The sequence below is a fragment of the Triticum dicoccoides genome, chromosome 7A, assembly GCF_002162155.2.
Source record: "Triticum dicoccoides isolate Atlit2015 ecotype Zavitan chromosome 7A, WEW_v2.0, whole genome shotgun sequence".
Classification (NCBI taxonomy): domain Eukaryota; kingdom Viridiplantae; phylum Streptophyta; class Magnoliopsida; order Poales; family Poaceae; genus Triticum; species Triticum dicoccoides.
Genome location: NC_041392.1, coordinates 621288819 through 621312348, shown reverse-complemented (window position 1 = coordinate 621312348; position 23530 = coordinate 621288819). Strand labels below are relative to the sequence as shown.

Below are 23530 nucleotides of genomic sequence, written 5' to 3'. Positions count from 1 at the left end.
CTTTATAAAGGGACGAGGCCTTTTATGTTTCCCTCCTGTGCTCAATCGAATCCCTCCCCCACCTCAAGCTCAAACGCCCAAAGTTCAGGTCAGGTGCTCCGAACCTTCAGTTATGTCCGGATCTAGCCTTCAAGGCCGATGGGTGCCTTCTTCCGTCACGGAAGAAGACGTCAAAAAGTTGAGGGAGGCCAGATATCTGACCGCCGAGATTCTGCATCGGCTGCCTCCTCGGGGGCAGGCCGTCCCCTCCCCCGAACCCAACGAGAGCGTCGTGTTCGTCTCCCACTTCCTCCGAGGTCTAGGCCTTGCATTGGATCCTTTTGTCAGGGGCTTGATGTTTTACTACGTGCTAGATTTCCATGATCTAGCTCTGGACTCCTTTCTTCATATCACGACATTTATTGTTGTGTGTGAGGCCTTCCTCTGGGTTACCCCTCACTTTGGCCTATGGCTCAAGACCTTTGAAGTAAAACCGAAGATGATCGAGGGGCAACATGCGGAGTGTGGAGGCACCTCAATACACAAGATGACGGGAGATGCATGCCCAAAGGTTCCATTCCAGAGGTGTCTGAATTATGGCAACAGGAGTGGTTCTACATCATGGCTCCTAGAAGTGCCAAGTGGGCGGCCGCCCCTGTCTTCCGCCCGGGCCCTCCTCCACAACTGATGTCATGGACTAGCAGAGGATTGAGCTGGGGTCTGGCCAAGGACGTGCCTATACTGCAAAGCCGCATTCAAGATCTCTTTAATGGAGATTTCAGTTTGGTCGCGGTAACACAAGTTATGCTGGTTCGTCAAGTCCAGCCTTGCAAACGTTAGCCTCTTCATTTGTGGGAGTTCAATCCCGAGGGACCGCGCGCCATTCGAAATTTCCTCGGCCTGACGCACGAGGAGATGTACAAGTTGTTCTTCGGACCTCAAGTGGAGTGTCCGGAAATTACCGAGGACGTGGGCCTGAGTAGCAACCGTGCCGCCGAACAGGTAAGGCACCTTCCGACCAAGCGTACTACCTCTCCTTTGATGTGAAGTTATCTCTGAGAGTTCACTTTTTGACCAGGACTGGCTAACAAAGGCGAAGTTGATTCGGTGCTCGGCCCCCCTGCCTGAGGGTTTGGAAAATCCGATATTGGAAAAGATGCTCCAGACCGCACCTTGCCCGGAGCCCTTGAAGGAAAATGCGGGCGGTCGCAGGCCCCAAACGCTAGCCGCTCTAGCCGAGGGAGCGAGCGTCTCCATGAAGGAAGACGACCCAAAGAGGAAAAGGATTGCGTCTGGGGATTCGGAAGCCGGGTCCTACCCCGGGGGTGCGGTTGCCGCACAAAGTCTGCGGGGGGATCAATTCTCCCACGAGTCGTAAGTGACCCAAAATACCTTAATAGTACAGATATGTCGTCTTTTCTTCTGAGAAGATAACCACTGCATGTATCTTTGCAGTTCGGGCCTTAGCCCCTCTCAAATGAGCTCGTCTTCGGGGGATCTTCTTCTAGAGATGATGGAGAGCGAAACGCCTCCTCCGGACTCCTCCGCTCCGGAAGCGGGCGACCTTGAAGTGTCGTCACGGAGGGCCTCTCCGAGTCCGGCGAGGCCAGAAGATAATCCCGTCGACCCCCGAAGTTCCCAGTGTCCAGCTCCTGAAGAGAGCAGACAAACGAGTCCGGCACCGTCTAGTGTGCGGTCGGATGTTCTGAGGGAGTTGGTGGGGCGAGCGGCCATCTCAGATGAACACCGTGTGCTGATGAATACGGTGATGGAGAGAATCTTGTCCGCCGAAAGCGGATTGCATAAAGCTTTTATGAGTCTACTAACAGGTTTTGAGGTATGTAAAATAATGTATGATAACCTTGCACATGCTAAGTGTGCCCTGTGTAGATAGTAGCCCCTAAGACTCTGGTTGTCGTTGGGAACGACGACGATCAGAGGATCATAATCCCAGGTAGTAACCATACTGCTTTTATGAGCAGGTGCTGGAAGCTCCAGTGGCTAGCCAGACTAGCGAGTTTGCCCATTTAAAACGGCAGTTGGATGCGGCAGACGCCGACATCAAGCTTGTTAACAAAAGGCTTGACGAGGTGCAGGGTAGGTGTTATTATCTGGTAAACGCCGCATAGTAAGAGCAGCATGAAGCCAGTATATTTAACATGTTATTACTGCAGATGGAGCTGCCACTGTTGAAGCCTTGCGGGCGGAACTTGCCCGAGCCAAGGAACAAGTGATATTGGGTAATGCGGCTGCTTTGAAGGCGGTCGAAGAGTTGCGAGCCGAGAAGGCCGCGCATGGCGAGAGCCAGGATAAGATGGCCAATATGGTCATAGAATTAAAAGCCGCCGCCGATCGTTGCCGGGCTCTTGAAAAGGAAAACCAGGTGAAGGCATCGGACCTTGAGAAGGTTGCTACAACGGGAAAAGACCTCCGCTCTGCTATGAGGGCAAAGAAGGAGGAGCTGAGGGAAGCCGGGGATATTGTAGTCGGGAAATCCTTTATGCTGCAGAGGAAGTTCGGAGATCCATGGTATGCCCCTCTGGATCGGCTGTGGAGTTCGGAGGATGTGTATATGGATTTGGCGGCGAGCGCTGCCGATGCGGCCAAATACTTCCACAGTCAGATGGACTGTGAAGTAGACCAGCTGTTTTGGAAACAATTCCTTTCTCCCGAGCGTCTGCTTTCATTGACGGACCAATTAGCCGAATGGGCCGAACTAAATAGGTTGTCCGGACTCTCCATGAGGTTTGTTGTGGATCAGCTATGGCCGGGAAGGTCAAAACCGAGCAGCTATTTCAGCTTGGTGCAGCAGTTCCTTGACGTGGTGCCGCGCATAAATGCGATGAAGAGGTCGGCGTGCATAGAAGGCGCATGAATGGCCTTTGCCCGTGCTAAAGCATACTGGGCAGAGATGGATGCTACCACTGTTGCAGCGCAGGATTCGGCCATAGGTCGAAGGGCTGCTGAGCACTACTTTGAGGAAGTTCTTGAGGGTGCTCGTTTGATAGAGACCCAGTGCTCAAAAAATATTATATTTGAGTGACATGTAATCTCATTGTAAGCGAAATGCTTTTATAAATTTTCATAAGGCCACTTTTATACTTTTGCCTGAAAGTAATATGATGCCTCCTGGGCGGCCGTTTATGTATACATGTGTATAACCTGAAAGATTGCAGTCGTCGGCTTCAACCCCCACGCATATAATGCGGAGGTGTTCGCAGAAACACACGTTCACACTTAACCCAACGTCTTGGTCCTATTAAGGAGGTGATAGCGGAGCGAGCGAGGCAACCGGACAATAATGCTTTAACACTTTCACTTAGCCATAGGAGTTTGACAGTGGGGCTACTAGATAGCCCCTGGTGGCTCCGCACTCTCCCGATCCCGGGTGCGTATATGCCTGGCCGGAAAGCGGCCCTTTGTTAAGGCGGAGGAATTCTAACATTCCCATGGGTTATCGAGTGGTTGACCAGTCTCGTGCTAGATCATGACAGTCAGTTTTCAGCTTTCTCTACTGAGGTGCTCGTCCGGATGAACCAGGGCACAATCGCAGTAGTTCTCCTGGTGCTACCTTAGCCGGTAAAGCGGAACGTAAGGCACCAAAACACAAGAGCCGGGCAAACCCAACATTTGACCAAAGACAATGATTCGGAGCTGATGCATATAGGGCCAAACTCGCGACGCCGAACACTCCCTAAGGTATTCGGTCTTTGTGGTATAAACCAGGCCTAAATAATGGCCTTCATAAGAAGCCCCTTATGTCCAGGTACGTGCATTGGTCTGGCGTGGACACATGCCAAGACGTCAGCATCCTTCTCAACGGTGGATATGTATCAACAAGAGGCAGTAAAAAAGGTTTACGGAGGGTCTTAATCTAAAAAGAATCCTTGGAGCGGGTCCCTGCTGCACGTCTGCGCCTGTGTCTCCGTTGTGCCGTATCCTGGATGGGTGTGGCACAATGATCGTCTGTAAAAGAGAGGAATTTAGGTGAAAAAGGTTGTCGTGCAAAAAGGTAATTGAAGAAACTATGCATAATTCAAGATGAGGAGGAATGGCCACATGTCTGCGCGCATTGAGCCCCTTGTAAATAGGGGTGTGACCATTTATTCGGTATAAGTAGCGGCGCCGGACTCGATTAGTTGTGTCTGAGGTCTTGACGACCTATGGGGCGCTTTGGCTAGTCCGGGCGCCTTTAGTGTGTGGCTGCCAAGGCAGCCTCACTCTCTTCGGTGCGCAGAGATCGCTTGATATTTCCGTGCACTAATATGATGCCGCGTGGACCGGGCATCTTGAGTGTGAGGGAGCCGTAGTGTGGTATTGCATTAAAGCGAGCGAAAGCTTCGCGCCCCAGCAGTGCTTGATAGCCACTTTGAAACGGAGCGATGTGGAAGGTTAAATGCTAGCTATGGAAGTTATCGGGGGAGCCAAATATAACTTGTAGTAGGAGGGAGCCCGTACAACGAGCCCCTGGGCCTGGCGTTACTCCTTTAAAGGTAGTATTGCTATGGCGAATTTGTGTTGGGTCTAACCCCATCCCGCGGATTGTATCCTGGTATATTAGGTTTAGGCTGCTGCCGCCGTCCATCAAGACTCGTGTGAAGTGATATCCGCCAATTACTGGGTCTAATACCAAGGCAGCCCATCCTGCGTGTTGGATACTTGCTGAGTAATCGCGATGGTCGAAAATGATCGGTTGAGACGACCATTGGCAGGACTTCGCGGTGACAGGCACTTGGGTATATTTTCCTGGGGGTGCCACATTGTTTTTTCCCTTGATCATGTGTAGTACGTTTACTGTTTTGGCTTCTGGTGGGAATTTCTTTTGTTCCCCAGTGTCTTGCTTGGGAGGCTCGTCCTCCTCTTCACTTGGTGTATCCTCCCCCTTGTGTACGGCGTTGAGCTTGCCGGACTGCTTGAAGACCCAACATTCTCTATGGGTATGATTAGCGAGCTTGCTCGGGGTACTATGTATCTGACATACCTGGTCCAGAATTTTGTTGAGGCTGGACGGTTCATCCCTGGTGCCTTTAGTGGGCGGCTTTTGACCTGGCCGGGAGCTTTTGAATCCGGCATTTACTGTCGTGCCCTTCGTGTTGTCTTCTTTATTCCGGCGTTTGCTATTGCTGTTGCGCCGTGATTTCCCGTTTCCATCTCTAACTTCAGATGTACTGGGGTCGCTGGTGCTGCATATGGCTAGCCAGTTGTCCTCACCCGCGCAAATGCGGGTCATGAGGTTTGTTAATGCGGCCATCGTTCTCAGTTATTTTGGCCGAGGTGTCTGGCGAGCCATTCGTCACGGATGCTATGCTTGAAAGCTGCCAAGGCTTCAGCGTCCGGACAGTCGACAATCTGGTTCTTTTTAGTGAGAAACCTGTTCCAAAGCTTTCGGGCTGACTCTCTGGGCTGTTGAGTTATATGACTCAAATCGTCCGCATCCGGAGGTCGGACATAAGTTCCTTGAAAAATTTCCCGAAAGGCGTTTTCGAGCTCTTCCCAACTTCCAATGGAGCTTTCAGGGAGGCCTTTGAGCCAGTGACGAGCTGGACCTTTGAGCTTGAGGGGTAAGTATTTGATGGCGTGGAGATCATCTCCTCGAGCCATATGGATATGAAGGATATAGTCCTCAATCCAAACCCCAGGGTCTGTTGTCCCATCGTATGCCTCTATGTTTACGGGCTTGAATCCCTCTGGAAATTCATGGTCCAGCACCTCATCGGTGAAACATAGGGGGTGTGTGGCACCCCTGTAACTGGGTGTACCGCGTTGTTCTGATACTTGTTGTGTTGTATTGTATGCTAGGGCGCGCTTGCGTGGTCCATAGATGGATCTTGTTGCGCCGTCCTTTGGGTGCGAGCCCTCGCGTGGGTCACGTGTTGTATTGTGGGCGGCATTGTATGCCGTTCTGTGTTGATAGAGGGGTCGTCTATCCGACCAGGTGATTGCTTTGATATTTGGTTGTGGGGGGTTGGAGGCCTCCTCATCGAATTAGGGTAGCAGCTTCCGCTTTGGGTAGCTCTTTGAGGGGCGATCGTCGCCGTACATTGTTGTTGTATTAAGTATTTTACTCCATCTGAATTGGAGTTTGTTTTGCGCGGCCTTGAGCCTTCGCTTCTGCTTTTTAAGGCTCCTTGCGGTGGCAATGAGCCTTTCGCGGGCATTCTGATGCTTCGGGTGCCTGTCCGGCGTTATGTCGTCCGGACCATTATCCCTGATAGGATTTGTTTGTTCGGTTTGAATATCCGGATTGCCGTTGTCCGGCAGCGGTTCGCCCCGCTCCAGCGCTGGGTCTGTGTGAACGCTATTTCTGTCGAGGCGGGATTTGGGGCGGCGCTTGCATCGTTGTTTTGACTGCTTTTCGAGGGAACAGGCCTTCGGTGCGTCCTTCCGCTCCTCATCGTCATCTTTTGGTGTGTCCACCGTGTATACGTCATATGACGAGGTGGCGTTCCAGGGCCCAATAGGCGCTGGTTCTTCATTGTCTCCTTCATCGGCGTCCATATCGTCGATGTCTTCGGAGTCAAAGTCGAGCATGTCGGTTAAATCGTCGACAGTGGCTACAAAGTGGGTGGTGGGTGGGCTTTGAATTTCTTCATCGTCCATACTCCAACCTTGCTGACCGTAGTCCGGCCAGGGCTCTCCTGATAAAGAGAGAGACTTCAGTGACTTCGGGATATCGCCGAAAGGCGAGTGCTGAAAGATGTCTGCGGCAGTGAACTCCATGATCGGCGCCCAATCGGATTCGATTGGCCGGGGCGCGGAGGGTTCGGAGTCCGGAGAGGAGTCCGGCTCCTTGGAGTCACGAGCCTCGCAGAGTACGGGGCTGGTGTTCGGCTCAGTCGCCGTTTGGATCGCAACCCCCGAGGTGGCGTCCAACCGCCCATCCTCGATCGGCGCAGTTGGCTTCGAACTGAGGGTCGGAGCCGGTGCGGGTGCGGCCTCCAGGGCACCATTCGGCGGCAGAGTTAGATCATGCTCGTCATGACAGTGCGGCGCGCTCGGCAGTGGCTCGAATTCGTCAAAGATCAAGTCCCCGCGGATGTCAGCCGTGTAATCTAAACTTCCAAGTCTGGCCTGACGGTCAGGGGCGTAGCTTTCGATCTGCTCCAGGCGGCCAAGTGAATCGGCCCGCAGTGCGAAGCCGTCGAAGACGAAGATCTGCCCGGGGAGGAAGGCCTCACCCTGGACTGCATCACTATTGATGATCGTAGGAGCCATCGGGCCTGACAGCGACGGCACAGAGGAACTCTCAATGAAAGCACCAATGTCGGTGTCAAAACCGGCGGATCTTGGGTAGGGGGTCCCGAACTGTGCGTCTAGGCCGGATGGTAACAGGAGGCAAGGGACACGAAATTTTACCCAGGTTCGGGCCCTCTCGATGGAGGTAAAACCCTACGTCCTGCTTGATTAATATTGATGATATGGGTAGTACAAGAATAGATCTACCGCGAGATCAGAGAGGCTAAACCCTAGAAGCTAGTCTATGGTATGATTGTTGATGTGTATGTTGTCCTACGGACTAAAACCCCCTGGTTTATATAGACACCGGAGAGGGTTAGGGTTACATAGAGTCGGTTACAATGATAGGAGATCTGAACATCTGCATCGCCAAGCTTGCCTTCCACGCCAAGGAAAGTCCTTTCCGGACACGGGACGGAGTCTTCAATCTTGTATCTTCATAGTCCATGAGTCCGGCTGAAGGTATAGTTCGGCTATCCGAACACCCCCTAATCCAGGACTCCCTCAGTGAGCATCATGAAGTTGTTGATGAAGGATTGATGATGATGATGGCGACGACCCCCCCCCCTCTCCGGAGCCCCGAACGGATTCCAGATCAGCCCTCCCGATGAATAACAGGAGGCGGCGGCGGCTCTGTAACATAAAACGCGATCAAACTTCTTCTCTTATTTTTTCTTGGGGAAACATAATTTATAGCGTTGGAATTAGGTCAGACGAAGCCACGTGGGCCCCCACAAGTCATCAGGGCGCGCCCTGTGGTGAGGGGGGGTAGGCGCGCCCTGTTGCCTTGTGGGCAACTGGTGCCCCCCCCCCCCCTCCGGTGGATCTTTGTTCCGGTATTTTTTATATATTTCATAAAAAATCTCCAAAAAGTTTCATCAGATTTCAAAAACTTTTATTTCTGCACAAAAAACAACATCATAATACTTCTGCTGAAAACAACGTCAGTTCAGATTAGTTTCATTCAAATCATGCAAAATTAGAGTTCAAAACAAGAGCAAAAAGTGTTTGGAAAGTAGATACAATGAAAACATATCAATCGTGTTGACAATTGTTGTGTGCAGACTTACATTTTAATTGCATTGCACAATAGAAGTTTGGAGTTTATGAAGTAGGATAGAGATCAGTTTATGAAGTTGTGTAGGAATGAGAAAAACTCCTATCTCAAACTAAAATGAAAACAAGTGCGCTAACTACACCATGAGTAGCATCGAGACGTATTGTAACACCATAATCATGGACCTAGCGACCTCTAGTAGTCATGCGTAACTAAAGCGCACTATGTACAAATATATCTGTCAATAGCACAACAAATCCATTCTTACCCCATAGACGATAGGCAGGCCTCTTCTGGATGACAATACCACCTAGGAGGCCAGGACCATAGGTGGATAGCGCTTTTGTGCTTTGAGATTCTTCCACATCATTATTTTCGAATCGACCGACAATGAGTGGTCCGACGTTGGCTTTCTATCAGACTACTGATAGGAAGTGTTTCCCTTTATGCTGAATGCTTCGTCATGGCTGGGATGATAGGCTCGGTGCATTATTTTCATTGTACGCGGGAGTTAAATGAGGTAGCCCATAGTTTAGCTAAATTCACTTACGACAATAACATTTCTTGTAATTGGGTTGATGGAGCTCTTGATTTTTTTTGAAAATGCCCTCGCAAACGATGTAACCATTTTGCCGAGGCCATGAATCCATGATGGCATTCCCTTAGAAAAAAGAAAATGAACACCCGCAAAAAAAAGGACCGGTAGGTGGGGCCGCGGAGCTAATATATATACTGAACCGCCCTACAAACCCGCAGTTCCATCATAAACCCCCACACCCACCCACCCACTCTGTCTATCTAGTCCAACTACTCCGCCGCAGATCCGCGATTGCCAGCAGCACCATCTCCGAATCGCCTCGCTAGGGTTTCCTCTCCAGCGGCGGCCGGCTCGACCGTACTCCGTTCGTGAGGTACAACCAGTTCCTCCCCCAGTGCCCACTTGTGCTCCTCGATGTCTCCTCTTTTAGGCGAGCGTCGTTATTTGCTCGACGCGCGTTCGTCCTTCCTTGGTCGTGCCGTCGCGGTTCGTGAGCTTTGTAGGCTTCGTGGGTCCGTGTGGGCGTTTGGTGCGCAGGGGTAACGCTGTGACTCTGGCCACACTCAAGTTTATGCCGTCTGTAAATTCGCGCTGCAGTACTCTGTGGGAGTAGGAATATAAGATCTTGTAGTAGATCACTTAGTTTTCAGAGGGAGTAGTAGTGTAATACAGTACAAGCTTTTTTTTTCAAAACGGAGGTAAAAGATTTGCCTCATCGATTAATTAAGAGGAAGAGAATTGCCCAGTTAATTAACGGAAAACCGGGCGAAAACCGTTACATATAGACCACATGCGGACTACTCGCAAAGAAAGAAACTTCATGGCCCCACGGTCAACCCGACAAAAATATAAAACAAGCAACAACCACAATCGCTCGCACTTCTACATCGCAAAGAAAACCCCAACGAATCCAAAGCTGTAGACAACAAACACTAGCAAACCCACCAAGATGAGCCAATCACAGATGATGGCTGAAGAGACTGAGTATCATTCATTAAGCAGCCGCGGACGCTTTACCAACGACGCCACTCTTCTTGCCTATGCTCCTGAGAGCCTTCTTCACCTTCTTGACTTTACCCGAAGAAGCCTTCTCCACTAGTAAGCAAGCAATTGTCTTGCCAGACCCAGGGCTAGCTGCCTCCAAGCCGGCGAGCAAGCGGCCAAGCTTTTTCGCGAAGACCACCTCATCAATATATGCCCACATAGCTTCACGATCAAAGATGGGCGACCGGATGGACTTTAGCGCCTCAGAATTTGGTGCCAAAGCACCTACCTCATCAATCTCGGCACCCACAGGTGCCACCTGGCCCACAACCACAGGTGATAAGACAATAGCAGCATCCAAACCTCCACGATCCACCAATGCGAGAGGCTGACTGGGCTCCAACAACGGCGGTGAGGTCGCAATCGGCATCGCCAAAGCCCCTCCAACTGACTCCATCTCCGTAGGAAGCACCATCGAAATAGGCGAAGTGGGCTCCCCACAAAGCTTCTGCAGCTCAGGCATAATTTGCAGCACTGGTGCCACGACCTCAACAACGGCTTCACTCTCAGAAGCAATCGGCATGACAGGCAGCGACAACGGGCGAGATGTAGCACGAGGGGAGAGATCTCCATACATGCTTGCTTTCCCGTCGGCAAAACCAACCTAGATCTCGGGCAGCAGGGACACAACAGGCACAACCTGAAGTTTGGCGAGAGCAGCCTCTGCACTTGCCAAAACGCTCCCAACTCGCGCAATGCAGTCACGAAGCTCGGCTCGGAGCAGCTCGGTCTGCTCCACCAGGACGGGCCGCAACGCCACATCAACCGGGGTTGCATCGACAAATGATGCAGACATTGGGGTGGATGGTGGAACAACATGTCGCGGTGGCGTAGTCTGGTTGATGCGGAGCTGTGCATGACAGAAACGCGCTTTATGGACGAATCGAAGGCATCCCATACACCGAAAAGGGTCCCTGCACTCACGAGCACGATGACCTTTGGAGAGGCACCGAAAGCATTGACCCTTGAGCCACGCCGGAGGAGGCGGCCGAGCGTTTGGAGCGGGCTGATGAAAGGCATTTCAAGACTGCGAACGGCGGCGCCCGGCGACGAGGTGCCAGTCTCCCAACATTTTCCCACGAGCTGTTGGCGCGCAGCACATGGGATCACCGGGCATCCCCTTGCTCCTGAAGCATCCAAGCCAGTCCCCCCAACCAGGACGCACGGGAGAGAGCGCCGGGTCGACCGATGCCAGCAGCAACGGAGCAGCGTTCTCATTAGCCAGGGTAGCTGCCGGTGATGGATCCGCCTGATCTGGCCCCGAGAGGGATGAAGGCGTTGACGCCGGGGATGGCAGCAGCTGGCCGGAGGAGACGCCAGAAAGGGGAGCAAGGGTGGCGCCCGCGCCGGCCATCTGCCCACCAATGGCTGGGTCGGCCTTGCGGGAGGTCAGCGCAGCCGCGGCCAGCGTGGCGGCGGAGACAACGGGTGAGGTCGGAGGAGCCGACAAAGGGAGCCTCGCGGACGCGGCGGGCCTCACGGAAGCCGGCAACTCGCCCAGGGGCACCTCTGGCACCTTCACGGACTCTCCAACGACCTGGACGGGGCGGCCCAGCGTCCGCAGCGGCAGCGTGGACAGGAGCTCCTGCTCCGGGTTGGATCGAGCAGCCTTCGCGCCGTGGCCGGTCTTGGTGCTGTCATCGCTGTACGGCGCGTCGTCCGCATTGATGACGGGCGGAGCAGCAGGGCAGGGAGCAGTCAACGTAGCACGCGGCTGACTGGTGGAGGGCTGCAGGACGAGGTCCACCTCGCCAGCGGGGCGAGCCGGCCGGCCCGGCGGCGGGGGCGGAGGGGATTCGAACTCCCGATCCAGATCCGGTGCGGGCGCGCCGTGCAGCGAGGTGGGGGACGGCGGGAACCCCCAGCTCAGGGGCGGCGGCGCAGCCATAGGTGCGGCGACAGGCTGGCAGAGGGCGTGGGAGGTGGTCGACGGCGCCGGAGCGCCCGCCGTCGATTTGGGCATGTGGGCGCCAGCCAGGTCGCGGGAGCTAGTGTCTTCGCTTTCGTGCTCTCGTCCCATGGATCCTAGCAGCACAGTACAAGCTTTCATGTCGCGTTAGCAGAGGGCTTATGTATCGCTGACTGGGGGCGTAGGCAGTGGTGTTTTTTGTGTAGAGCTCTGATCATTGTTTGTCTGGATGGATTCTCGTCAGTTGCTGCTGAACTGATGTTGGTAGTTGGGCTGGTACTTTGGAGTATCAGGACAGTCCTGTGCTGCAAATCTTGCACGATTTAGCCCGCTGCCATTTAGTAGGAAGCCGATGCCCGTACCCTTGTGTAGTTTCTGAATTTTGGTGGGAGTCTTTCAGTCGGCACCCGGCACTGAGCTGCAGACCTTCTTTTCTTTTTCTTGCTTTGGCCCTGTGGGACACAAGTATTAATGTTTTGGTTCTGAATTTTAAGCATTTTCCTTTCTGGCAACAATTTTGCATTCTACATTCTCACAATATTCATTCACCTCAAAAGATACTAATCAGAGATGTTCCTTATGCAGCAATGGCTGCGAAAGCTGGGAATTCTGTGGGTGGTGTTCTTCCCCATCCCCACGTGGTAGTGATTTTCTCCATATTAGTTATTATTACTCTGCAAATAAAAGGGTATTGTTGATCAGGATTGGCTTTGCTTACAGATTGGAAATGCATTTGCCCAACACTACTACAAAATTCTGAATGAGTCACCAGAGGATGTCCATAAGTTCTACCATGATCAAAGTATTCTTGGTCGGAAGCCAAATTCTGATGGTACATTGACATCTATAACCACATTGCGTGTAAGTTCTCTGCAGCGCAGCAGCGGCATTGTATGATCTTTCCATTTCGGTTGTAAATTGAGCATTTAGTAGTAGTGGGATTATGCTAAGAATCCAATGTTTAGACCATACGTGTTGAAATGTGATCCATGGACAATTGGACATCGTTAGCTAAAGGATGTGCATGCCAATATGGTTTCTATGTGATCTTATTATGCAGCATCCATGCAAGCACAACCTTGTGATACAACATCATTTTGTAGCAAGAGATTATGTGCCATGTTGAAGGCAGTAGAATTCTTCCCAACACTTGTCTCTCTTATTTGTCTAATACGTGGTTGCTCAATTAAGGGCTATAGTCACTTGATTGGTTAATCGATTTGTTTTTTGTGTGCTTAACCAGGATATCAATAGACACTTTGTATCTACATACCTCAAGGGATGTTCGATGGAGATAGACAATGTAGATTCTCAGCCATCCCACGAGGGCGGTGTGCTCGTTTTAGTTAGTGGGTCCTTCACTGTCCCTGATGCCATGAAGCGTAGGTTTACTCAGTCGTTCTTCCTTGCTCCACAAAAAGGAGGCTATTTTGTTCTGAATGATGTGCTTAGATACATTCCAGTTGAGCCAGGTAACTAACATTAATCTTCAGTTTTCTTTCACCCTCAGAGTTGCTCCTTCCATAGCTTTGCTGACATTTCAATACTTGGCCAGAAACACCACCTGTCAAGGTTACAGTGCTTCCGTTGATGGATTATTTCTGGGTATGATGATATCGCCGGTGAAGTCATGAATCAATCTACAGAAAGTACCTCCATCAGCAATGAAGTCATGAATGACAGATAGTCACGTCTCGGCAGTGCACTACTAGCTTTCTTACAGAATGCAAGTTTATCCATCTATAGATTATGTTTGCTTTTGCAACAAATGGGTGCGAAAAGTTTAACATTTGCGAATGCCTTAGCATTGTACATACATTATGACTTGTTAAAAGGGGAGAAAACATCAGACAAGTATACAACTGAATATATCTATTATATGCATCTCAAAAGACTATATGTGCATGTTAAGGAACACAGACAATTTTTTGTTCTGGGAAACAGAGTCTAGCGAGTGAAAACACAAAATTTTAGGCTATGCTATGCAGCTTTCAGTCACACCCACTGTTTCTGTTTCCCCTTCCGACAAAGTTGCTTCTCCTCTTTCCGAAGAAACATCGACCCGATTCTCCCTCTGTACAAACATTGACCCCGAACACTATTCCGCTCTTTGTATTGACCCCTGTACGACCTGTACTTTGTTAGAAGGAATATTTGCAGCCTCTTCACAATAGTCATTGTCGCTTGCTTGTGTGACAGTTAGATGTTGACCAAGCCTCTTCATGGCACTCCATCCGCAGATCCGCTTACGCTTGCATCGCACCAATCTCTCAATCTTCATGATGCTCTGGGTTCTTCCTCAGGATCACAAAGCCCTCCAGAACTGGTGTCAGCGGAATATATCTACATACAGGAACATCAGTAAGCTCGAGGAAGAATCAAGTTACTGAAGAGAACATAAGATTCATTTCGAAAATGTTCTGTAATTACTTTTCAGTTGCTAGCTCAGCTCGCTCCCCTGCAGCGAGCAATACAGGCGTGTTGTGCGTCTGGAACCCAGTGATGGTCCTGGGACTTCCCGCTTGACCGACCACATCAACCGCTTGGCCAACATGAACAGGCACAGGGAGGGGCTTGAGATCCTCATCCAGAGTCAGTAACATCCTAGGCTGTTCCCAGCAGAGAAACACACATTTCAAAATCATATGATTCTTTTTAACCCTACCACTGAGTCCTTAGTACAAGATACATACCTGCATAGCAAGGGCAAGGATGTATAGCATGTAGGGATACTCTCCGAGGATGGTGGGTTGCATGTTAAGGCATGCGTGCAGAACGGTTACTAGCCCAGCTAGCGCTACGCTGAAAAGTGATAACACAAAAGCTTTTTAAATCACAATTCCAGTAAAACCAAAGGGAAACCCTACCGGACACATTACTCACGGGGATAGAAGTAACCGGTCAGAGTGGTATGGGGCAAGTGTCAGCAAGCCCTTCCCTAGGTGAACAAGACCCTGGGCAATCCTCACCTGAAATCAAAAGAAATCAACAAATCTGAAACCTAAATAACCAAAGGAAATCGTCCTAACGTTTAAAACAAGGATAGTGTTTTTTGCTGTAGGTTTGTACTTACACAAAACAGGTAAACGCCATGTTCCTGACTTGAGAGGTTACGAAGCAACTCGGCTATACGTGCATTGTTTGTACCAGCACCTATCAAACCCAGTGAGATGGTTGCAGCCTGCATGTAGTGATTTGATCAAATATGTAATCTGAGAAATAAGAAGAATCAATATGTTATATTGTGACGAAGTTACTAACCATCATTACTTGACCGTCCGCATCATTGCTCAGTCTACTCAGTGTGTCTACAACGTCTACCTACATGATATGCAGACAGTATGAAACTAGACATCTGGAAGATACAATCTATTTACATTAATTATGATAGGCAGACAGAATGAAACTAGAGATCTGCAAGATGCAACCTATGTACATTATTACCATAACTGCGGGCACTCAGTGAGCTAGAATCAAATAAGAAGCAGCAAAGCATGTTGTTGCCAATAAGCCAAGACCAAATAAGTGTCTAACAAAGCGTGTTCTCCAAGCACATTCAGACCGAAACGGATGGTTTTGCAACAGATGAAAAACTAACAGTCATGCATGTTCTTAGCCTATTGTGCTTCCACTGCTATTAATATATTACAAATATGTGTGCAACAGTACAGAGATGCAAATGCTCCATCTTGTGGGACCGATCCATCCGCCAACCCAAGAAATGTTTCCATTTAATTTCATGGTGCATTTGGAAGGGCTATTAATATGGCAAAAGTTTGATTTGTTCCCATTTAGGCCCTGTTCGGCAAATCGCCACGGAGCGGAGCCTGCAGAGCGGCCTTCCGGACACTCCTCAAATTAGAGCTAGATCCTGCTCCGCTCCGGCGTGGAGTTGGAGAGTGGAGAGAGTCCGAACAGCCCCTTAATGTTACAGAAGACAAGCGAAACTTATACTCCCTCCGTCCCATAATATAACAACGTTTTTTACACTAGTGTAGTGTTAAAAACGTTCTTATATTTTGAGACAGAGGGAGTATAAAATATAGGAGTACCTTTGGATTGGATATGTAGAGCATGCCAAGAGCAAGAGGAACCGCTCTTCTAATATTATAATCACCATACTTAAAAAGTTGCTCAAGGGACCGTACAGCCATTTCAACTCCTAATTCTTCAGCCATGGCAATAAGAGCAATTCCAAGTACTGCTGGCCCTTGGTGACTTCCACCTTCCTTTTTTGAGCAGATACTAAGGAGCTCCTGAACCTGAAAAATCAAATGGCATAGTTCATTAAGAACAGCTATGCATTGAACTTTTGGGTATCATACAATCTCTCTGCAATTCATGTATCTTTTGAAGGTAAGTTACCTTAAGCACATTCCCTGTCCCAGCATATGCCAAAGACATAAGAGTTACATCCCAATAGTCCTTCATTGTTTTATCAAAAAATTTAGAAACCTCCTTCATTATTTCATCAAATGTTTCAGAAACCTTAACAACGTTAGCCTTCGGCCCCTCCTGATACAGTGTTGTTAAGATCAACAAATTGAATAGGAAAAATTCATAAGCCTGTGCACATGCAGCCACATTCAAAATAAAAGGTATTTAAATATAAATCACATCAGCAGATGAACCTATTTTATAACAATGGAGAGAAACCAGCCAAAGCATGGGTTTAAGGTATATCATCAAAGGGTGTCCACAAGTATAAGGGCAGGCACCGAAACATAGAATACATGTTTTAAAATTATTCCATGCTCCGAAACAAGAAAAAAAATGTACAGGAAGCTGTGAATCTTACTGAGGAACAACAAAATTACCTGTTTTCCAAGATATAGAAGGCCAATGGAAACTGGAAGCAGACGAATAATGGGCTCTGCAAGCTCTGCTTTAATAAGATTTTTCAAGACAGATATGATTGACTGTGCAATCTCTTCGTTGCAGGAACCAACAAACACCAATCCCAAGGAGATGGCAGAGAACACTAAGTCCACCAAAGGTGCTTGGGAGTCACTCAAGGTAATTAAGAACAACGATTTAAGCTGAAAATTCGGAAACTATATCAATGCAAGATAATAAGGGTATTTCAGGTATAGGGGAATGTATTGATTTAACCTTGTCTTTCCGGGACCCAGCATAAGCAATACCAAGGCCCAAGATTGCACCGATACGTGTAATTGATGCTGCACTCGTGCTATACCCAGAAATAAGAGCAAGTGCCTGCATAACATAAGAGGTTATTACAGCAGAGGACTTGTATTAGAAGAGCAAGAGGATGGATGGAGTAGGGTAGGGTGGTACATACAGGATCATAGTCATTCTTCACACCACAAGAGACCATTCCTATACCTAACAAAGCCCCTGCAACGACATGAGTATCATCGCTCTGCAGGTACTTGTCAAGTATGGCAAATCCTGAATCATGATCCCATAGATGTATCATTCCCTGAAAATGATGTGTTAGTATTTAGTACTGTTATCTTATCAAATACTCGCATCGTCTAGTAATCTAAAAGGTGCATTTAATAGAAATAGAATTATATCAGTACCAGACTAGCTACTGCACTGGCTTTCCCAAGTTCGTTCTTCTCGAATAGCAAATTTTCAGAAGAATCTGAAATTGCAGTCATGAGTTTGTCCTGCAACAAGAATACAACAACAACAAAGCCTTTAGTCCCAAACAAGTTGGGGTAGGCTAGAGGTGAAACCCATAAGATCTCGCAACCAACTCATGGCTCTGGCACATGGATAGCAAGCTTCCACGCGCCCCTGTCCATAGCTAGCTCTTTGTCGATACTCCAATCCTTCAGGTCTCTCTTAACGGACTCCTCCCATGTCAAAATCGGTCGACCCCGCCCTCTCTTGACATTCTCCGCACGCTTTAGCCGTCCGCTATGCACTGGAGCTTCTGGAGGCCTGCGCTGAATATGCCCAAACCATCTCAAACGATGTTGGACAAGCTTCTCCTCAATTGGTGCTACCCCAACTCTATCTCATATATCATCATTCCGGACTCGATCCTTCCTCGTGTGGCCACACATCCATCTCAACATACGCATCTCCACCACACCTAACTGTTGAACATGTCGCCTTTTAGTCGGCCAACACTCCGCGCCATACAACATTGCGGGTCGAACCGCCGTCCTGTAGAACTTGCCTTTTAGCTTTTGTGGCACTCTCTTGTCACAGAGAATGCCAGAAGCTTGGCGCCACTTCATCCATCCGGCTTTGATTCGATGGTTCACATCTTCATCAATACCCCCATCCTCCTGCAACATTGACCCCAAATACCGAAAGGTGTCCTTCCGAGGTACCACCTGGCCATCAAGGCTAACCTCCTCCTCCTCACAGCTAGTAGTACTGAAACCGCACATCATGTACTCGGTTTTAGTTCTACTAAGCCTAAACCCTTTCGATTCCAAGGTTTGTCTCCATAACTCTAACTTCCTATTTACCCCCGTCCGACTATCGTCAACTAGCACCACATCATCCGCAAAGAGCATACACCATGGGATATCTCCTTGTATACCCCTTGTGACCTCATCCATCACCAATGCAAAAAGATAAGGGCTCAAAGTTCATAAGAGCTAACCTGGCAATAACCAGCATTCACAAATGCATTGACAAAAGTTGCGGCCAAATTTTGTCTTGCAGAATCAAGGCTGGAGCTTTTGGCACCTTGACCGCCAATCAGATGAACCTAACAAATGAGCATGTCTTTATTTTAACTGGGGTACCTAAACAAACTAACAAACTACTTAAAAACTGAATCGGCAAATAACCTAACAAAAAATTACCTTATATATGTCCTCTGGAGATTTTGGCTCCATGACACCAATATCCCGCGCAAGCATATGGTACCCCTCACTCAGTTTGGTGTTATTAACTACTTCCTGCAAAGCATTCTTCTCATTTTCATCTGCAACCATGTCATCATCAACCTCCATGCTTAAACCCTTCAATAAGAAGAGCTCATTGATAAAGGAAAATAAAGGTCAAAGAGTCTGCTAAAAGATTTAAACAATCTGTAGTATGGAATCTATAGGTACAAACCATCCCAATGATCAGAATTGTAGATCAGCAGACGATGGCAAAAATAGGTAATTTTGCTTCTGTTGCATGTCTGTGAGCATGGATGAGACTCACATAGCGTGCTATCATAAATGCGAGTTGCTGCTTCAGGGAGAAATCTTCAGTTTCTGCAAATACAATCTTCACACTCTGATCACAACACTAGAAGACATTGAAATCAATGTTAGTGCCATTGAATTTCGGACCTCAAAATCACAGGCATAGTTCATTCACTTACCTTGTCGTCGTTGACCAAAAGCACAATTCGCAAAGCACTTGCAAGATCCCTAAACTTCCCATACAAGCCAAAGGCAATGTAAAGTGTGGCCTCATAGGCCTCACGGTCAGGAGTCAAAAGGTATCTGCCAGTTTCCACCCCAACATAACAAGTGGTCACAAGTTTAATCTCGATAAATTTAAAATTAGAGAATGCATAAATTCACTCACGTACTTAGAAGAAGTAGTCAAATACAAGCATGCCCTTTTGTAGTTGGTAGAGTCAACAAGACAAAATAGCCTTGCAAGGTACTCTTCATATTTTTCGTCTAAAAGCATCTCAAGGTATCCAACCTATGTACAAAGAAATACCATGCTTCAGTTGCATCTCAATAAGCATAAAGCTGATCCATTAATCCAAACAGAAATGTTTCACCAAACCTCCATCAAAAGATCCAGAGCTTCAGTTTCAGCATTATGCTACAATAACAAAATCCATCAAAGAATTAATCACTATTAGGTTTATTTTAAACAATTACTATTGGTTATCAATTACGATTAGCATATTTCACATAAGTTAATATTTTTATATGATGAAGTGACAAAATAAAACAAATGCAACACACAAAATCTAATCGGAATCAACCTTCATGTGAAATTTGACAATTTCCAGCACTAGTTCTATCTTGGATTCAATTGGTGTTGATGAGCCATTGTCCTGCAAAACAAGAAAAGTTTGATATTTAAGCCCAACTTCCTGGAACAACTAATACACTATAGCATAGATAACAAAAGAAAGAGTTGATGGAACTTCTTTTCTAACAAAATAAAATGCATTAAGAGATAGCAAACCAGCAATCACAACTTCAAGAGTCTTGTCAGCTGGACAGCCACAGAAATTATGGTACATCAATCAGTAAGGTATATACATACTGACGATAAAGTCAAAAGGTTCGAGGAAAAACAACCAAAACACTTTCGATTCTAATATACAACATCTAGACAGAAATTGGATGTCATGCTACCATGAAGAACAATTAAAACACTATTGGTTATAATCAACAACATCTAGACAGAAATTGGATGTCATACTACTGTGAAGAGAGACAGGGCCACAGGGGCGGGCCACTATTCAGTTTTTTGCCGAAAACTATGCATATCTAGCACGGAACTAACACGCGAAATGGCATGCCATCCGGACAGAAAGTGGATATCAATATCATACTACAGAACAGGGTACTATGGAGAACATATAAAAAATCATGCAATACAAACGATGAAGTGGATTAGGATCTAACCTTCCACTCTTTTCCAATTTCAAAAGCCAAGTTTCTGTCGAAAAAGTCATTGACATAATTAGAGCCCACTATATGAAACAGCTTGAGCCTCCGCAACAAAAAAACTTAGGAGCAATACTATAGTCCATTAATTTCCGAACAATATAGCTTAGATTTGAAATGGCAGAATGACTAGGATGGTGGTAAGTCAATAACACTCAAACTGGAACAACAACAAAATACATAAGAGTGATTCTTTAGATTTAGTATTGCATTTGAGGGCATATAAAAAATAAATTCACATCACGTTGTATTTGTAGCTACAAGGATGGAAAAAAGTGTATACGAAGACAAAATAGTAAATAATGCTAATAGGGAGCTATTTACAAGTAACATGAAGAAAAGGTAAGGTTAGAATTACAGCCAGGGGGATGAATAATGTCAGCACCTCACATATACATGACCCCATGAACATATATCAACTAAAGAGCCCATCATACAGTACTTGAGGCTTTCCTAAAACAAGAAAAGGAAGCAAAATTTAGCAAGACAAACCTATACAGTAATGGTCAACTAAATCTAGATGCTCATTTCAGTATTCAGCTTTCCAAAAAAGCTTATGAAGTAGTATAATGGAAGTTAGGTGGTTTACGATGAGGGAAAACCTGTATTAAAGTAAATGTAACTACATGTAGGTTCTGGTGTTAAAATATCCAAGCAAAGAAAAGGACTAGGTGCCTGTTAGCTATCTGGTTTGTGTCAAAGCATAACACTGTTAAAGTTGCAGTCAGCAGTGATAGATGTGGTTCTCTCGCCAGCGACATTAGGCACAGGATGATCAATCCAGAACTTAAATAAATCAATTGATGGCCCATTTGTTGATGTCGATAATGGTCGAATGGGGTAATATAGGATGACATATGATCGAGCCATAGGTAAGTTACTATGAAGATTAATCCTTGCCCTTGGTCCCAGCGGCACACATGACTAAATATTTTAGTGGGTTCAGGTTAGTTACAGCATAACAGAGGGATGAGGCTGTTAATCTAGATTTTTGTTTGGGGCCTTCACATATTTGCTCTTTGCTTATGCCACCTAGCCTGGTTTTAAGATCCGTATTTATGAGTGCTAAAGCAAACTCTAACCACTATGAACTAGAAATAAATAAAAACTATTTGTAGAGTATATCTTGCTCGGAATTTCACGCGATGGTCATTTATAAAAAAGAAAGATACTAACAGAAGGAAATGCACAAATGTTTAAACAGTGCTTTGGTATTTCTGCATACCCTTTCTCCTTCAGCAGACGCTGTCAAGGCCAATACTGACAGAATGTCAGCCATATGTTTCTGCACAATAAGAACAGAAAATCATAAGCACCATAGTACTTAAGCTTGGCTCAACTGAGACATTAACAATCCCTTGATACCTTCTGTGCAGGATCCCGCATTCTCTGAAAACAAGCCTTGAGAGTTCCGTAGTGTGCACGGAGGAATTTGAGTGGTTTCGGGACAGACGTCATTGAGCTTGTCGCCGCACGAATCTCTTTCCTGTTAGGCATTAACCACAGTTAACTATGTACCGAGAAGAAAAATGGCATATTAGCTGTTTGAGGAATGCAGTGCTGCAGTCAATAGCAGCAGTAGGATGCAACATTCGAAATGAACAAATCAAATCAAATATACCATCATAACATGATAGGGAAATTCAACAGCGAAAGCATGACGCAATAGGAATTTTGCTTTCGTAGTATCCTGTCCCAACTTAAGAGCAGAGGGAGCCCAAAATTGGCATCCTTGCAAAATAAGCAAACCAGCACAACCAAAAACCTGAACAGTATTCCTGTCCCTCCAATTTTTCATGACAGTGAATTTTGCAGAGCGCAACATTCCTATAAACTCGCCTGCAGATTGCAGTACATACCGGTAGGTAAATCAAGAAATCAACCCAGAGATTAGGGTGCAGGAGACTACAAACTATGCAGCGGCGCAACAAACATTTGCATGCGAATCGAGAAAACGGATCACGCGGAATCTGGTGTTCGCGCCTAAAAAATAGCCATCCAAAATTGACAGCGACGCGCCTGAATCCGAACCGGAACTAAGCAGGAGACCAGAACCGAAACTAACCAAAACTGACAGTGGTGCAGGAGACTAGAAACTGAGCAGCGGCGCGACAAACACTTACATCCGAACCGAATTTGGTTTTCGCGCCCGGATCATACGGAATCTGGTTTTCGCGCCTAAACTGGCCATCCAAATTTGAGAGCGATGCGGGCCGAATCCCGGGGAAGTTCAGAAGCGGCAGAAGGCATTACCTCAGGGTGTCGATGGCTTCTACCCGGAGGCGGGGGTCGCCGCTCTGCGCCAGCTGCACGCAATCCTCGAGACGCGCCTTGAGCTCGAGGTCCTCCTCCGACTGCGACAGGCACGAGACGCGAGTCACGCGGCCGCACCCGTAAGAGAGAGGACGAGCGGCGCCCCCGCCCCGCGGGGAGGAGGCGGAGGAAGAGAAGGGAGAGAAGTGGCGGGGTCGTCGCTGCTCACCAGATCGTCCCCCTTCATCTTCCCCTTGCCCTTGCCGGCTGCGGCGGGGCGGGGGAGGCGGGGAAGGGGCGGAGGTGGGGGCTCCGCCACCGCCGCTGGCGTCGTCGCGCGGCTAGGTAGGGTTTACGAGGGAGTTCGGGGAGTCGGCGGGCAATCAGAAATTCAGAAATGGGAGGGAGGAGAGGGAGGGGAGGAGGGGATTTGGGCTGGCTGGTGTGGTGATCTTTCTGGTCAGGGGAGGTCAACCGAAGTAAACGCCAAGAGTTTATATAGCGCGCCGGCTGGCGAACAAGCGAACGGCACGTGTCTTCACTCACACGAGCAAACCGCCTCTTGGTCGGTTGTCAGCTACAGTCGGGCGCCTCAAACCCGCCTCATACATCTGAATGGTCCGTCATGTCATTGTCTTGTCACGTTTTTTCGACCCAGACAGACGCCTCAAACGGGTATCAAACATCCGGGCTGACCGGCACCACTCATGTCCAGCTCAAATATGTGGCAGATATGGAGGCGCACGGGCACACCCGCCACGTGGGACTGACGAAGGGGTCCTAGCCGAAAATGCCCTCAAACCCGACGGTCCGAAACTCGTCTCCTTCGGCAGGCCGCGTAGTGTCTTGCTTGGCTATTTAAGTCGACCGGCGACATCGAAACCCTACCA

At 48.0% G+C, this 23530-nt stretch overlaps 2 protein-coding genes across 4 annotated transcripts; one reads left to right on the top strand and one right to left on the bottom strand.

The window, feature by feature from the left end:
* The first annotated feature begins 9048 nt into the window (after positions 1-9048).
* On the top strand, positions 9049-13641 carry LOC119328977 (nuclear transport factor 2-like). Its single transcript, XM_037601962.1, has 5 exons — positions 9049-9183; positions 12349-12404; positions 12484-12624; positions 13007-13235; positions 13319-13641. Exons 2-5 carry the CDS (start codon positions 12351-12353, stop codon positions 13372-13374), a joined length of 480 nt encoding a protein of 159 aa, XP_037457859.1. The 5' UTR covers positions 9049-9183; positions 12349-12350; the 3' UTR covers positions 13375-13641.
* Positions 13642-13758: 117 nt separating this feature from the next.
* LOC119328974 (26S proteasome non-ATPase regulatory subunit 2 homolog A-like) lies at positions 13759-23016 on the bottom strand. 3 transcript variants are annotated; one of them, XM_037601958.1, is made up of 25 exons: positions 22870-23016; positions 22641-22741; positions 21753-21873; positions 21613-21672; positions 20773-20840; positions 20346-20379; positions 19694-19765; positions 19489-19527; positions 19283-19401; positions 19070-19193; positions 18907-18993; positions 18558-18716; positions 18353-18460; positions 17310-17399; positions 17066-17206; positions 16876-16980; positions 16581-16802; positions 16129-16278; positions 15816-16025; positions 15025-15084; positions 14837-14944; positions 14647-14732; positions 14457-14565; positions 14194-14372; positions 13759-14106 (listed from the first exon to the last, which is right to left on the bottom strand). In XM_037601958.1, the coding sequence occupies exons 1-25, from the start codon at positions 22885-22887 to the stop codon at positions 14034-14036; spliced, it is 2643 nt and encodes an 880-aa protein (XP_037457855.1). In that variant the 5' UTR covers positions 22888-23016; the 3' UTR covers positions 13759-14033. The 3 variants fall into 3 exon arrangements, with proteins under 3 accessions (XP_037457855.1, XP_037457856.1, XP_037457857.1); XM_037601959.1 differs by having other exon boundaries at positions 18558-18653; XM_037601960.1 differs by lacking the exons at positions 20773-20840; positions 22641-22741; positions 22870-23016 and having other exon boundaries at positions 21753-21800.
* Between the last annotated feature and the right edge of the window lie 514 nt (positions 23017-23530).

Bases quoted from the DNA above. Each gene is read 5' to 3' on its own strand.
- LOC119328977 (XM_037601962.1), top strand. From the start codon at position 12,351: ATGGCTGCGAAAGCTGGGAATTCTGTGGGTGGTGTTCTTCCCCATCCC. The intron at 12,405-12,483 runs GTAGTGATTTTC...CTTTGCTTACAG, and splicing joins TTCTTCCCCATCCCCACGTG to ATTGGAAATGCATTTGCCCA. The intron at 13,236-13,318 runs GTAACTAACATT...ATACTTGGCCAG, and splicing joins ATACATTCCAGTTGAGCCAG to AAACACCACCTGTCAAGGTT.
- LOC119328974 (XM_037601958.1), bottom strand. The intron at 19,402-19,488 runs GTTTGGTGAAAC...CTTTGTACATAG, and splicing joins CTCTGGATCTTTTGATGGAG to GTTGGATACCTTGAGATGCT. The intron at 17,207-17,309 runs GTACTGATATAA...CATCATTTTCAG, and splicing joins CCAGTGCAGTAGCTAGTCTG to GGAATGATACATCTATGGGA.